General features: G+C 33.7%; 3 protein-coding genes across 4 annotated transcripts in view; 1 reads left to right on the top strand and 2 right to left on the bottom strand.

Moving 5' to 3' along the window:
• The window catches only part of LOC130647548 (superoxide dismutase [Mn] 2-like), an 81,729-nt gene that overhangs the window by 62,987 nt on the left and 4,155 nt on the right, over positions 1-14,587 (top strand). The gene's annotated exons all lie outside the window — the stretch shown is intronic.
• On the bottom strand, positions 100-1,655 carry LOC130647547 (uncharacterized). The gene has a single exon (XM_057453443.1). The coding sequence runs from the start codon at positions 1,255-1,257 to the stop codon at positions 100-102; it is 1,158 nt and encodes a 385-aa protein (XP_057309426.1). The 5' UTR covers positions 1,258-1,655.
• Positions 5,401-13,049, bottom strand: LOC130647549 (ubiquinone biosynthesis O-methyltransferase-like). Its single transcript, XM_057453447.1, has 2 exons — positions 7,342-13,049; positions 5,401-7,108 (listed from the first exon to the last, which is right to left on the bottom strand). The coding sequence occupies exons 1-2, from the start codon at positions 7,694-7,696 to the stop codon at positions 6,792-6,794; spliced, it is 672 nt and encodes a 223-aa protein (XP_057309430.1). The 5' UTR covers positions 7,697-13,049; the 3' UTR covers positions 5,401-6,791.

Below are 14,587 nucleotides of genomic sequence, written 5' to 3'. Positions count from 1 at the left end.
TTGTTTTTACCCAAGATATTTTTCACACTGCAGTTTACTGGTAGTTCAACATTGTCTTTTGCAGAATATTCCTGACATCAATCTCGAGATTTCATTTTTCTAATAAAATTTACAGCTAATTTCCCTGTCCCCCAACCCACTCAAATGTAACCCTTTCTTCCCAAGACATTCAGGTGAAATATTGTCATTATCAATTATATTCAGAGACAGTTCTTTTGAATGCCTATTCAAATGGTTAACCGTTACTGCGGCTTTTGCATTATCAGTTCTTTTAATCACGGACGAAAAAATCACTTTACATCTAGGAAGTTTGGTGTTAATAAAAGTCTTCAAACTCAATAGTTTGTCCAAAATCTGTCGCGAGGTTTCATTAATAGTATTGTTGGTTCCAACATGTAGAATTATTTTGTCCGGTTTCTTTTGTAATAGAGGCTTTACATAATGAAACATGTCTTCTACCCTCGCTCCAGGGAATGAACGAACTTTAACGTTACGAAGTGCTGACATTCTTTGTTCATCAAGTCCGTAGAACATTGAATCACCGACAACGAGTGTTGTACCAAATTTCCATGGAATTACCGACTCATCTTCTTTACTTTCGTCTTCGTTATTTACAACAAAACTATCTTCTAAAACAACATTATTTTTCTCAGTTGTTGTGATACTTTTCACGTTTACGTTTGAATAATAATTACTATGACATTTCTTTCTGTAATTTGCTAATTGCTGTTCACATGTTTGTATAGTTAAATCGACTTGTTCCGTTCCTGTGGAAATACTTCTCTTTAAATTAATTGCCGAATCATTTACAACAACATTAGCAGATTTATTCGATTCCAATGTAGAATTTTTTCCTTGATAATTCAAAATGGTGGACATTTTCTCGAGAAGTAACAACAAACTGTCAATAACTTTTTGTTTATTGTCAAGCTCTTTACGTAAAAATATTACCTCACTATGTAGGTAGTCCTCTGGCAGAAGTGCGTTTTTGCCAATGCCCTTACTAAATTTAAAACGTCCTGGAGATGGTGTACATGGGAAAAACGTATCCACTACAGATTTATTTTTCATTTTTGTGAGCGTCTCATCCAACATCATGTCAAATTTACCAAACTCATCGAGAGTAGTATTCTGTTCTTTCGTACCTGTAACAATTTCGTTTCCAGTGTTTGGCGATGTCACAGATAATTCCATATACGTAGTAGTATCAGTATAAAAATACGAAGCATCTTCGTCAAGTCCCTTCTTATAAATCATTTTGCACTTCTCTAGGTTTTCCAAAGCATCCTTTATCCTACTTCAGAAACAGAGCACGTACCTTTACTAATAAACTTAAGTATATTATGTAGTGTTACTTTTTTCTTCTTTGCCGTTCGTATAACATTTATAGATTCTAGAATGCGATTTTCTATCTCCCCTTGTGACAGATCACGTTCTGCCGCCATCTTCAACGCTCGCCTTTCCCTTCATGAACTACGTTAGACACCTTTTGTGATACCATTAAACTTATTTTGAACCTTTTTGTTTGTCGTAATAAGAACCAGCAGTCTCTGTAGAATGACCAGAGAACGAAAGCGAACCAGCAGTATTATCACAAAACCACCAATGAATAAATAATTCCAATATCAAACTCCCGCGTCAAAGTGTTTGTGCAATGTTTTATAAGAATTTTTTTAAAGATAATTAACTCCTATATGTACGGAGGTGTGGCACCCGAGGGCCAAAATATGCTGATATCAGCAGCAAATATTTGAAAATCATAAGGCAGAACCACATTTTTTCAAAATTACCCAGAGTTCCTCAACGTTGTCCGTCACTTTGGCTAGCGCTGAAACTTGTGACTAAGACGGGGTTGGAAGCTCAGGGATCGTGGCTTGAAACTGAAGGCATGCAAAGAAATGCCATGAGTAGTGCAAGGGAAAGAAGAGGAATTCTTAAGTAATTTTTTTTCATTGGATTTACAGAATTCGAGGTACCCCACAATGAGAAGTAAAGAACAGAAACGCCTTTCCGATGTCTGATGATGAGGGATGGTCACATCTGGATAATATTTATTTTGTGATTTTAAGCTACCTCTAGCCAGTACCATGCCAGCACTCCAGGGCACATTTGTTATTAAATAAATAAGTGATAAAGTTCAAGAGCTAAATATATTACTTTAATGTAGCTAGCTGCACAAAAGATTTTTCAAAGCATTCTGTCATTTTAAATAAAAATAGCTAGGTAGTTATTTGGACCTCCCATAGCAGTGAACATTCAAGACTTGAGTATATAGCTAGTTAGGTATGCAAGACATTGCATGTTGGTAAACATGTTTCCACGACAAACTGAAACCTATATTTCATAAATAAATTTAGATTTTCAGTTTTCTTTTATGAAATAACAAAATTTGGGAAAGTATAGCCAGAAGTAATATTCGCTTGAAGTGGGAAGACCTAAAGTCTTCATGTTAAGACTTGTAAAGTGCAAACTGTTTCACAAGGAGGACACTTAGTGTAATGTGTTACAAATCCAGTGGAGCACTTGTAGCATTAAGAATATCTTTTTCATAAACCAACATTCACAGGACTTATGATAAAGATAAGCCTATTGTTACTTCTGCAAAGCAAATACAGTTGTTTAGCATTTTTCATTTTGCATAAAAAGTTCCTGTGGATATTCAAAAATTAATTGTGAGTGGCAGCAGACTGGGCGATTAGTGCAAAGTAAACGTGTTGCAGATCCAGGTGGACAAAAAAATAACTTTCTAACCACTTTGTATTTATACGGCATAAAATTTAGATTATGTATTTAGCACTGTGCTTCAGAAGCACATTTCCACTTTCTCTGAGCTGGATAAGGCATTTGGTCCTAAACCTGGGACACATTTTATCTGTTTGAATTATTTTTAATCCTGAGAATCACTTAGAATGTTATCTGTACACATGGCTTGTCAAAACTGATATGCTGTCAAAAAAAGTTTATCGGCGTCTCAAAAAATGGCCAAAATTAAGAACTCAGAAACTATAATAGTAGTAAAAAAAATTTTTGGGTTCATTTCATCAAACTGGTCTAAAAACATGTAATACTAAGTTTCAAGTCATTATTTCAATTTTTACTGAAGTAATAGGACTTTTACTTAGTATAGTTTTAGCATAGTTTTTCATACCGCTGACACCAAAATGACTGCAGGGACTAATCGTTTGAAATTATTTATAATATTTTAATAACAAACTTTTTCTCTTGATGTGTTTTTATTTTCCTGCAAAAGTTCTTGCATAGCTTATGTATTAACATTAGGATAAGAACGAAAAAGTTACCGTGAGACACCGGTTTTAAAGCTTAAAAATTTCCAGCGAGAAATTTGAAAACTAATGAATGACAAAATCGTAAAAGTTTATCTTCAAATTTTTAATTTTTGTTAATGTAAAAGTAATCCACATGAAAAAAGTTTCTGATGCTTCTTATGAAGAAATCTTCCATATTAGCCATATGGGGTAACTTGATGAACAATGCATTTTCCTGCAGGTGTTCTAAAATATGTGTAGCTAGTATAATCTTAAAAAATGTGATGTAATTTTCTTCTTTAAGTTTTGACTTTTAACCCACCTAAAAAGCCCAGCCTTGTCCTTTCATGCTTAGTCTAGCTAGCTATAGCGAAAAAGTTTAATAATCAAACTTGACCTATTTTACTGAGTATTAAGTAATAAATGCTAGTTTAATCCTAAATGTAACTATAGTAGCTAAGCTACCTGTAAGAACAACATCAAACAACATCGAGGTTGTTCTCTTTTGTATACAAACCCATTGTTATTTTTGTAATAAGTACCAAATTTTATGTGTTCATTTCGTGCGCTTATGAGTGTAACCAAAGTGCCCTGTACGTAAGTCCTAAAAATTTATGTCATTGGCTCACTCTTTACGAATGACGCCACATAACAAAGGAAAACCATGCTTTGCTATTTCCCGTAACCTATACCGAGATTTGGTTGTTATATATATCAGAATTAATTGTCTTTAACCGAATTCTATTATTACTGTTGTTGGCGCAACTTAACTCGAACTTCCCAACGGAAGGCCTTACTTGTTTAAGTAAAGGAAAGTTTGTTTGAAGTGCTTAATAACTTGAAATATCAGGAGAAGTAAAGATTGAGTCAATGTTATTTACGCGTTGGAGTTGGTACATTTCTTATAATTTATTGAAAGTTGTCTAAACACTTTTTTTCAATATAAGATCAATATTTAGTCCCGAGACTGAACTCTTAACAGGTGGTAGGAGCAATATAATTTAACTAATTATAAATTTATTATCATATCGTTGGATTGCAAATTGCTTGGAGGATACAAAAATTCTTTTTATTGTACTTAAAGATTAATTCAGTCAATAATGACTGACTTCAATTGGTGCCAGAGAACGGTTTAATTAAGTGTTAAAATTGATGACGTCATATTGTACATATATAGAAGCATTGTAAAAATCCATTGCGAAAACGATTCTGGATAATCTGTCCCCTACCCATTCTCGTCCGAGAGCTCTTTGAGATTACAACCTCGACTTTCGAGGTTTATCTGAAAGAGCTCTGGGGTCGAGAATGCCCTCCACCCACTACTTGCAAATCTACAAAGACGCTAGTAGGGGATAGAGTTAAGCCTATGTTATTCGGAGGGTTTTAGTTTTCGTTTTTAGGAAGCGATGGCGGTAATTTAACCACCCCCATAGAATTCCAGCAAGGGTAAATGCTATGACTATAAAAGTTTACATAGCAACTGACCAAAATAGAAGTGATTTGACATAAAAAAAAAATGCTGACGTAACATTTTTTTAATTGATTTTTCCTACTTTACCTTAAATATTTCAAGAAGAAGTATAGTTATGTGAACGTTTATGAAGTGAAGAAGAGTTTTCATATTATCTATTAGGCACCTGTACGCCAAATATTTAGGTCCCATACCTCTCAGAGCTTTTATTTAAAACTACCCCTAAAAATCTCTATGGAATTTTTATAATCGGGAAAATATAATAACTTTCGTTAGAAATATCCTTAAGACATGAAGCTTTTTATTACGTCGATAGGAATCTTCCTGAGGAATTTGGTCACGTGATTAGTCCGATTACCCGATTTTTTCAAATTTTACCCGAAATTTGTTGGAAGAGGGGCCATAATATGTGCGAAATATTTCGGACCAAACAAAGTTAAAAAATCTTAATTATTATCGTTCCCAGGCCTTTCCGACGCAAACTCATGCAAAAATATTCTTTAGGAGAAAGTATTTTTCAATCTCGGTTTTGTTAACACCTAGGCCCAAGGTTTTCCTCGATAACATTTCGCAGTGTTTCAAGACACTAATCAGAATTCTTCCAACGAGGAATTCTCAAAAACAGATAAGAAAAACCCCATACCCTTCAATTTGAATAGAAGATTTTTAATAGAGGTGAGTATGATCTATTGTTGTAGTATACTCAACGCATTTTCATGCGTATCGTGTTAAAAATGTAAAAATAAGCTTTACAGAAGATAGCAAATACGACTTTCAACTTCATTACCGTGAAATTTAACACTTCTTCAACTCTCCTAAAAACATAAAGTTTGAGAATATGCAACGCCGGGTGAAAAACCGGGATGTACAATTCACATGCTCTGGTCGAGAACGTCAATAATTCTTTAAAAATAATTTTATAATACTAATTGGGTAATCGTGACAATACGACAAATTTAAATTTGACAGCAAAAAGTGACGAAGTTAAATATGAAAAAAGAATAAAATCTAAAAATAAATATTGGATCATCCAGACTTTCATAGTTCACTCTTCTTCAACTGCATGAAAAGGATACCACGTAAATATACCAATTCAACCTGAGAATTTGGTATTTTAAAATCTTCCTAATAATAAACACGCTTTGCACGTTATAAACGTTTAAATTAATATAGCGTGCCTTCAGTTTTTTAACTCGAAATTTTAAGAAAAAATCACAGCAACAAAGCGGGAAGACTTAAACACTCGCAGCTTGATTATTAACAGGACTTGGTTTAATCTATATAAAGAAAAATCAAGAAAAAATCTAAAGAATCTAAATCTAAAGAAATTGTTTCACACACTCAATTTATGATGTTTGTACTTCGTTTTTACAAAACAAATTTATCTTAAAAAGAGCTACTTTGTGCATTGTCAACATACTGTCTGGCTTCAAACAGCAGGGTTGCGTGCTGTTTCACTCTTTTTGGAGAATTTGGGGAATTCAACAGTTGATACGCTTAACCACAGTCTTTAACTCAAAACAAGAAAATATATTTTGGGTAGACAAATATTATTCATTAAATGATTTCATAAAGTGTCCATAATGTTTAGAAAATGTTTAAACTTTGTTTACATTATTCGGTTTGTTGACTGACGAGAATGAAATAGAAAACAAATGAAAAAAAATCAGCCGTAAAATTAGCATAGTAAAGCTAATGTTTGCGGTGTGGCAAAGGAGAGGTGGTAATAACACCCACTTTGCGCGTTATAAACAAAAGAAAATTTGCGTATTATTATAATAGACTAGCCACCATTCCGTGAAAAAATTGACTGTGTATAGCCTGTCATGCATAATATCTGCATCGTCATTTCGCGTAACCCTGCCCGCCTGTTTGCATGAAGTAATGAACTTTTCTTGGAGGGGAGTTGTAACTATGGTTATAGTATAAGTGCGTTCATAATGGCGCTTCTTTTTACAAAATTCTTTGTTTCTAAATCGACTTACAGATAAACACCAAGTATTATGGTACAGGTAAAATAAAATTTAATGAAAAATGTGAACGTAATTTGTGTCTTATAACACTTTAAACATTACATCATAACAGTATGTTGGTTTAAAATCATTCTTCGGTTCCAATCTGTATGGTGCCAGTTTCATAGAGATCAACTCAGCTTTCTTTTTTTCCATTATCTTACCATGCCAATTCATGTAATCCATAGTGTAGTTAGGATCATGAAGTGTGTAGAATATATAACCACCAGGCTTCACTATACGTGTCAGTTCAAATAACGTATCCATTGGAATGTGACCGGCGATGTAGCTTCCACTTGAAACAGCAATATCGTAAGTATTCTCTTCAATACCAGGTGTAGAATTGGTTGTCAGTGGCACTAAAAATCCATGATGCAAGGTAATACACTGCACGAAAAATTGATAGTGTTACAAAATAATAGCCAGAAACAGGGTTATACGAGTAATGGATTACAATTCACGAGACATACTCGAGTATTTTTAGTTACTTTAGTCCAGAAGAATATGGCTAGGTTAGTCCTAAATTTTTCCAACTGCTGGAATAAGTATTGTTAACGTTAGGAAAGAGCATTCAGAAAATAAAAATAGATACCGTTAAACAATTTATTGTAACATTTTGTCTCTTTACAAATCTCTAGCAACTTCTCCGATATATCTAATCCATCGATATTTTGAAATCCTTCTTCAACAAGAGATTTACCAACCTTTCCATTACCACATCCAACATCTAAAATCCTTTTTTCCAGCAGGTTTTCATACTCTAGAAATACGGCTAAATCTTTTGCGAGTCTTTTGAATGCTTCATATTTAAGAATAGAAATTATTTTATCATACATGGGTGAAAGGTCATCATAAACTCCTGATAAATTTTCTGGATTTAAGTGCGTACTTTTATAATAATCCAAAACTAATTTCTTGTCCTCGTCACTTACAGCATAGTCCCCCATGTTGGTTGTTATTGTTCAAAAACTGAATACGCTAAAATACTAATGGTTCGCCACCCACTTACCCAACATTTGAAAACTATTTTTGAAACACAGAAGGTTCTTGTCAGTATAAACAAACAGTTGTTGTGAAATAACAACACCCATATGACTTTATTGTCCATAGCGATATATTCTCAGTTATTTAACATCAGTTATGGGTTGGAAGTACAGACATCTGTTGTGACTTTATTCTCCATAACGATATATTCTCAGTTATTTTACATCATTTATAAGTTGGAAGTATAGATATCCCATACGAATTTATTGTCAATAGCAACATATATGCAGTAATTTTACATCATCAGTTATTGGTTGTAATTACAGAAATCTGTTGTCACTGTATTTTCCATAGCGATATATTCTCAGTTAATTTACATCAGTTATTGTTTGTAAGTACAGATATCCCATATGAGCTTATTGTCTATAGCAACAAATATTACTCAGTTATTTTACACTAGTTATAGGTTCAAAGTACAGAAATCTGTTGTAACTTTATTGTCAATACCAATACGTACCCAGTATATTTACATCAATTATAGGGTGAAAGTACAGACTTCTGTTGTGACTTTATTGTCAATACCAATACGTACCCAGTATATTTACATCAATTATAGGGTGAAAGTACAGACTTCTGTTGTGACTTTATTGTCCATAGCGATATATACCAAGTATATTTACATCAGTTATAAGTTTAAAACCTTATCACCAAAACATCATGTTTCTACGTCATACAAACTTATAAGCATTATTTGATGGTAGTTTGTTTAATATGTTTACATTCTCACAAACTGATGTTGTTAACGAAAGTTCGTATAATACCTTTTATGAGATTCTAAGTAAAAAATAAACGAAACAGGCAGAAATAATATAATTAATTATTTCTTTTTTAAATTTGTTTTGGGAAGAGCTTGTTTTTTTACGTTCAGCTTTAGAACACGTGCGCTGACATGCTTGCGGCGGGTGTGTGATGAATAGGCCACATCTCTTATTACAATAAAAATAAAAATAAAACTGGAATGCAAATGCTATCATTCAATAGTCGTCAAGTTTTGTTCTTTAATTTTTCTTTAATACCTCCTCTCGGATTATTAATATTTTAAACTAGCCTGGTTAAGCCACAAGTAAGTGTGTTACCCGGCGTTCAACATCCGGTGAAACGATAAATAAGAACCGAAAACTGTGCCACAGGTGACGCGCTTTAGTACAAGTATGCAGTGTGTTATAAATCGAGTGAAGCGCACACAACATTATGGGGTTTTAGGTGACATTCTTTTCAAAAAATAACTTTTTAAGGGGTAGCTAACTGTTTAACCACATTAAGTATCAAAATGATTATTTAGAAATTCTTTGCAGCCAACTGTATTAGAGGTAGGCAACATTAGATTGGTAAAGAAAACACAACAAAATTTGGCTAACATGAAATGATATCTTAAACCCCATGAAACCTTTGCAACAATGGAAATTCATAAGGCTAGCCGGATAGCCGCTAGCTTTGATGCTCCCCTATATAAAAGAGCAGGCAATGTGATAATATATTTATATTAACAAAAAAATATAATGCAAAGCTTTAGGTGGCTGGGTAGCCAACTATAGCTTGTCTGTTAGGTAAACAAAAATGTAAACAAACAGAAAAATTATTGAAAAGTAGTTTAGAAAAAGACTGCAATTTTGTTAGAACACAAATAGTGTTCTTAGAAGTGTCGAAAGCTAAAAAATAAATAAAACAGTTAAGAAACATTCCTTTCTCCAACTTTAAAAGTTGCTCTCTTCTTCTTGCCACATATCGGACTGCTTTCGTGTAACTGCAAAAAAACGTTGTGTAGGAATCTAAAGAGCTTTAGTTTCTGATTGGTTATTTATCTAAAATTACGGGAACTTAACTCTGCAACAGTGGGACCCCAACGGGTTTCTTTTCCCTGTGGTATGGGATGGTATGCGGGAAAAAGTGTTCCGAAAAAGATGTTCAGAACTTAAAAACATAGGCGCAGTACAGGACTCCTGGACCTGAAACAAGAAAAAGGGATCAAACTGCGTTTTGTGCATAGAGTGCCACTTGCTATGGAAGGACAAAGGCAAAAAATTTCTTTAAAGAATGTCAAATTTGATTTGCAGTTGATGGAAGAATGCTCAAAGCTCACTGTTAATTCAGGAGTAGGCATACAACAGAAGAAGCTCAATCATACACCACTCTACACTATTTTTTCTGAAAGTCATTATCTGAAAGAGATAGTGAGCTTCTCAGTGCTTGCCGCAAAAGAAAAAAGATTCTCCTATCTGAATGGTGTAACGTTGACAGATGTTTAGTGAAACGGTAATAGTCTTCTTTTATGGGTCAATGTTTCAGAAACTTTGATAGCTCTTTAGACGAGAAAAGAGGCCACGAATCGGTCGTTGGCAATAAAGACACTTTACGGGTAGACGTTGTTAGGTTCAAGCAGCCTAACAGAAGACATATCAATCAACACTGTGCATAGCAAATCTGATAAAAAATTAAACAAATTTGTTGAAATTTTTTTGGAAATTGAAACTTTGTCAGAGTTATACCAACACGAATCAGCTTTATCTAGAGAAGAGGAAAGTTGTTTAGAGGTGCTCTAATGGTACACGAGACTTGTTGATAGAAAATGTGAAGTTCAATGTAAGTTTATGAACATACCTGCAGCAGAAAAGCAATTAGTAATACCAGTGAGAAGGACGAAATGTTGCTGGAGAGGGACATAGTGATCTTAAACACCTACATATCGAAGGACTACGTACGGAGATTGACCGTAGATTAGTTGAATTAAGAAACCAGTCGATCATATTATCTACCTCACCATCCAGTATTTAACCGTAAAGAAGCGTGGGAAAGTGACAGTAGTGTTTGATGCTAACGAAAAATGCAAAGGTTACAGATTGAGCGATGCGTTGCTATCAAAACGCGACTTCATAAAAAGTTTGATCTGAGTCTCACTACGCTTCTGTTCTCATTAGTTTGCTATAGCTGAAGATAACGAAGTTTCGCATTGAAGGAATATGAAAAAAAGAATTACAACGCCTTTGAGACACTAACCTATAACAGTATATTGATGGCATTCTACGTCGACCACCTATTTATATCTGTGCCTACAGAAAATGATGACTCACAAGTAGCACTAAAGCTAATTGAAAGGGTAAGACGTGACGCTTTCACATAACGAAATTTTTCAACAACTCTAAGTTGATTCTGAAGTCCATAATTGAAAATGAAAAATTGCCAAAAGCTATGCTAAATTTAGATGCTGAGCACATTAAAAGAACGCTTGGAATTAACTGAAATGTAAAAGAAGAGAAAATCACTTTCTCATCTCGCATAAAAGATGACCCAATGTCACAAAAAGGCAACGCAGTGAACTCCTTCTTAAAATTGTATGGAAAAATGATCAAATGAAAAAAGCTCCTTAAATACGTTTAAGGAGCTTATTCGGAGGAGATATTGCTAACTTACAACTACACGTCATTGAGGATGCGTCAGAGATACCTATTAGCAGAAACAAATCAGTGTTTAATGGATTGTACATAGTCAAACAGCTGTAAAGAAATTAATTACTGACTGTTTTTACTGCCAAAAGACAACAACGAAACCAAACGTTTCAATCGTGGCAAAAATTCCATCTATTCGAGTTGGTTTTAACAACTGTTATTCACAAACACTGGAATCCATAGTGTAATGTCGTAAAGACATCGACGAAGATGGACAGGACTTGGGCAGAAGAATAGGGACGATTTTGATTACATGCTAGTTATGACAGTGAATAGAGAAGAAAAGATAAATTGTAAACACGTGTTCTTATTTAACCTATTTCCCCGATATTGAACATAGAAACAGACAGGTTCATAATTTCACTCAAAAGCTTTCTTAATAGGACAGGAAAAACCGGACGTAATCATAGCAGATTGAGGTTTCAACTTCAAGGACGTTCAAAAAGCTCAGAAAAGCACTCAAAGGTTTAGATCGAGCGAAATAAATGAAAAAACCTTGAAACATGGGATCAATTGGGGCTTCAAGCCACCAGCCTCATTACATTTAGGCGGAATTTGGAATCGAATTGAAAGTGCTTTATACGCTCAATTTATGATTACTTGTACTTTAGTTTAAAAACAAAAAAATAACATGAAGCAGAGCTACTTTGTGTGTTACACTACTGTGAACTGGATTCAATAAACGGCCGTCAAAACTACGAGCAGCAGCGATGCTTTCTGTGATAATCTAGTACTAGTCGTTAGTCCGTGGAAAATACATGGGAATTTACCATGTGAAGAATCTACGGAAATTCATCTGTTGATTTGCACAGCTATTGGATCTGGATCTGGAACCTGGATCTCCTACAACAGTAGGTGTCTTACCATTAAGACCACCAGAGCGATAATTGTTTTCAGGGTTAGTTGACAATCCTTCTGCAATACTCCCTTATGAACTTCATAAAACGATGTCTTCCACGTATTCAACTTTCTTGAGGTATTTTTGCATTCGCAGACAGCACAGTTAATAGGATCCATATAGTATGGTGTGTTTTTAAAAAAACAGTTTGTATAATAATAAAAATAACAGTTATATTTATGCTAACGGTTTCGCTTTTCTTTATAAATGAACTGATTAGCCATCGCCGTCCATGGCAAACTAGAACCCAGTCCCGTCCGCGCAATATCTGTATTGGCGCATGGCCTGGTTGGATCGGTGTATTAGTTATGTTGTAAATAATAGTCAACCATATACCATTCAAAAATCGCAGGGTTTTCTTGTGATAAAAACAAAACAAATCATAAAGTGAAATATAACCGGTCATTTACAATCCGGTCTATTCAAATTTGTATAGGTCGATTTGAGATTTGAAATTACTAGTTACGCATAAATGACGCGTTTATCACTAAAGCGGTCTCACTGTTATAGTTTTTAGTCACATAATTATAAACATAAAGACTCACAAAGGTTCATAATAATTGATAAAATATTTCACTTAAGGTATTAAAATTGGAATTTTGTGCGAGTTCTTTATGCCCCCCTCCCCTTGCTAAATACCTTATCGGACAAAACTTTGTCGGACATAATTTTCGTCACCAGAGAAAGATTTCGTCACTTTTGTCCGACAAAGATTTGTCCGAGAAGGTAGAGGATGAAATTAACTTCGGCTCCTTTTTCATCCTCAAAAATTAAGACGAATTAGGCAGCTTTCTTTGTGGTAACAATCAACGCTTTAAACGAACGTTGCAAAGGTTAAACAGTTTCGAAAATAACATTTCGTTGACTTATAACGGCACCAGTTTGTTTGTATTTCAACAGTTGCGTCACTTATTCGTACCAACATGAGTTTAGCAATAACCTCCCTAAATTACTGACTTTCGGTAAAAGGATTGGTGGAGGGATTTGAGTGAAATGGTTTCGAACTTTGGCGTTATGATTGTAATAAATGAGGACTTTCATCTTTTTTTCTGAAGTGGACATTGAGCAAAAAAAAGACGTAAAGGATTTTTAATCCAAACATTTTTAAAACAGATTGGAGAAGACAGAGGAAAGTTAGAAACCAGCTAAATCACATCAAAACATTTAACATGTCTGTATATTATTTACCTTCGCATGTTCCTGTCAACTATGTTTGAAAAATATTATAATGCTGGTAAGTCTTTAAGAAAGTTTTAGTAAATAGGCCAAATGTGAAAATTCCTATATGAAAAAGCGACATAACAAATCCTACTTATATGCATAAGTTAATACGACCTCAAAAAAAAACTACCCCAATGCTAGTAAACTATATACATAATGTGGGAAACAAAACACTAAAAAATATAAGCAGGTACAACAACAACAAAATAAAAAAGAAATAAAATGAAAATGCAAACTGTCAAACAAAATCAAAAGTGTCCAACAACCGCTGCGTAAAAAGCTAAATCTGCTAATACTGTATATTTGTTTTGCCATGCCAAAGTACACAAAAAGTATACCAAACATTTCAAAATATCCAACATTATTTCGTTAAGTCATACAAGAAAGGTTATCACAAAATTTCCACAATGTATAGTTTGTAATGCATCATACAAAATCAGCTATTCAGTCTATTGCACACAGCAACTCTATCAAAGTTTTACATAAAATATAAAAAAATTAATAGTTAACAATTCACATTACTACCGCAATATTTTAATCCAAAAGAGCTAAACTCATAATCAAGAAAATCAATTATTTTTGATTTTATGTGTCAAGAAAATAGCGCAAACGTGCCGTGTATGATAACAATGCAGTGTTTTTAAATTTCAAGAATCGAGTTATATTTCAAACGATCATGACGTAACAGATGTAAACATCAATTTAAGTTTGTTTACATTTTTTTGTTTATAATAACGACAAGAACAGTGAATCACCACACTCTGTAGTATTGAAAACAGTAACAACAGAAAATTACTTTTGTCCGATTAGGTAAATTTTTGTTTGCGATTAAAAATTTAAAACATGCTTAGCAAAGCGTGCATCACTACTCTTACTTATAATCAATGCTCTCAAATCCAAAAAAAAAATGTTAGCACTCTTTATATCACAACGTAAACCCTGCTTTGAACAAAAATAGCAAGCTAGCCTTATGCAGTTCAACAAAATTTGAACGATGCTAGAATGAATTGATTAAATCACTCTGTATTTATTTGATTTGAACCTTAATTTCACAAAGTTAAAAGTAGTCTAGCAAACTAAACTCATCATTTTTCCCCTTTTGATATTTTTGATAGAGAAGGGAAAAAAGAGAGTTTAGAATAACTTACCTTGACAATTAACATTCAAACTGACAAATAAGTTTAAAAACAGGATTACAAAAGCAGGACAGACATCTAAGTTAAAAGTGGCTT

This window comes from Hydractinia symbiolongicarpus, chromosome 6, assembly GCF_029227915.1.
Source record: "Hydractinia symbiolongicarpus strain clone_291-10 chromosome 6, HSymV2.1, whole genome shotgun sequence".
Classification (NCBI taxonomy): Eukaryota; Metazoa; Cnidaria; class Hydrozoa; order Anthoathecata; family Hydractiniidae; genus Hydractinia; species Hydractinia symbiolongicarpus.
The sequence above is the reverse complement of the archived record's forward strand: the minus strand, read 5'-3'. Positions and strand labels throughout refer to the sequence as shown.

Bases quoted from the DNA above. Each gene is read 5' to 3' on its own strand.
- LOC130647549 (XM_057453447.1), bottom strand. From the start codon at position 7,696: ATGGGGGACTATGCTGTAAGTGACGAGGACAAGAAATTAGTTTTGGAT. The intron at 7,109-7,341 runs GTATCTATTTTT...ATGGATTTTTAG, and splicing joins TTACAATAAATTGTTTAACG to TGCCACTGACAACCAATTCT.
- LOC130647547 (XM_057453443.1), bottom strand. From the start codon at position 1,257: ATGATTTATAAGAAGGGACTTGACGAAGATGCTTCGTATTTTTATACT.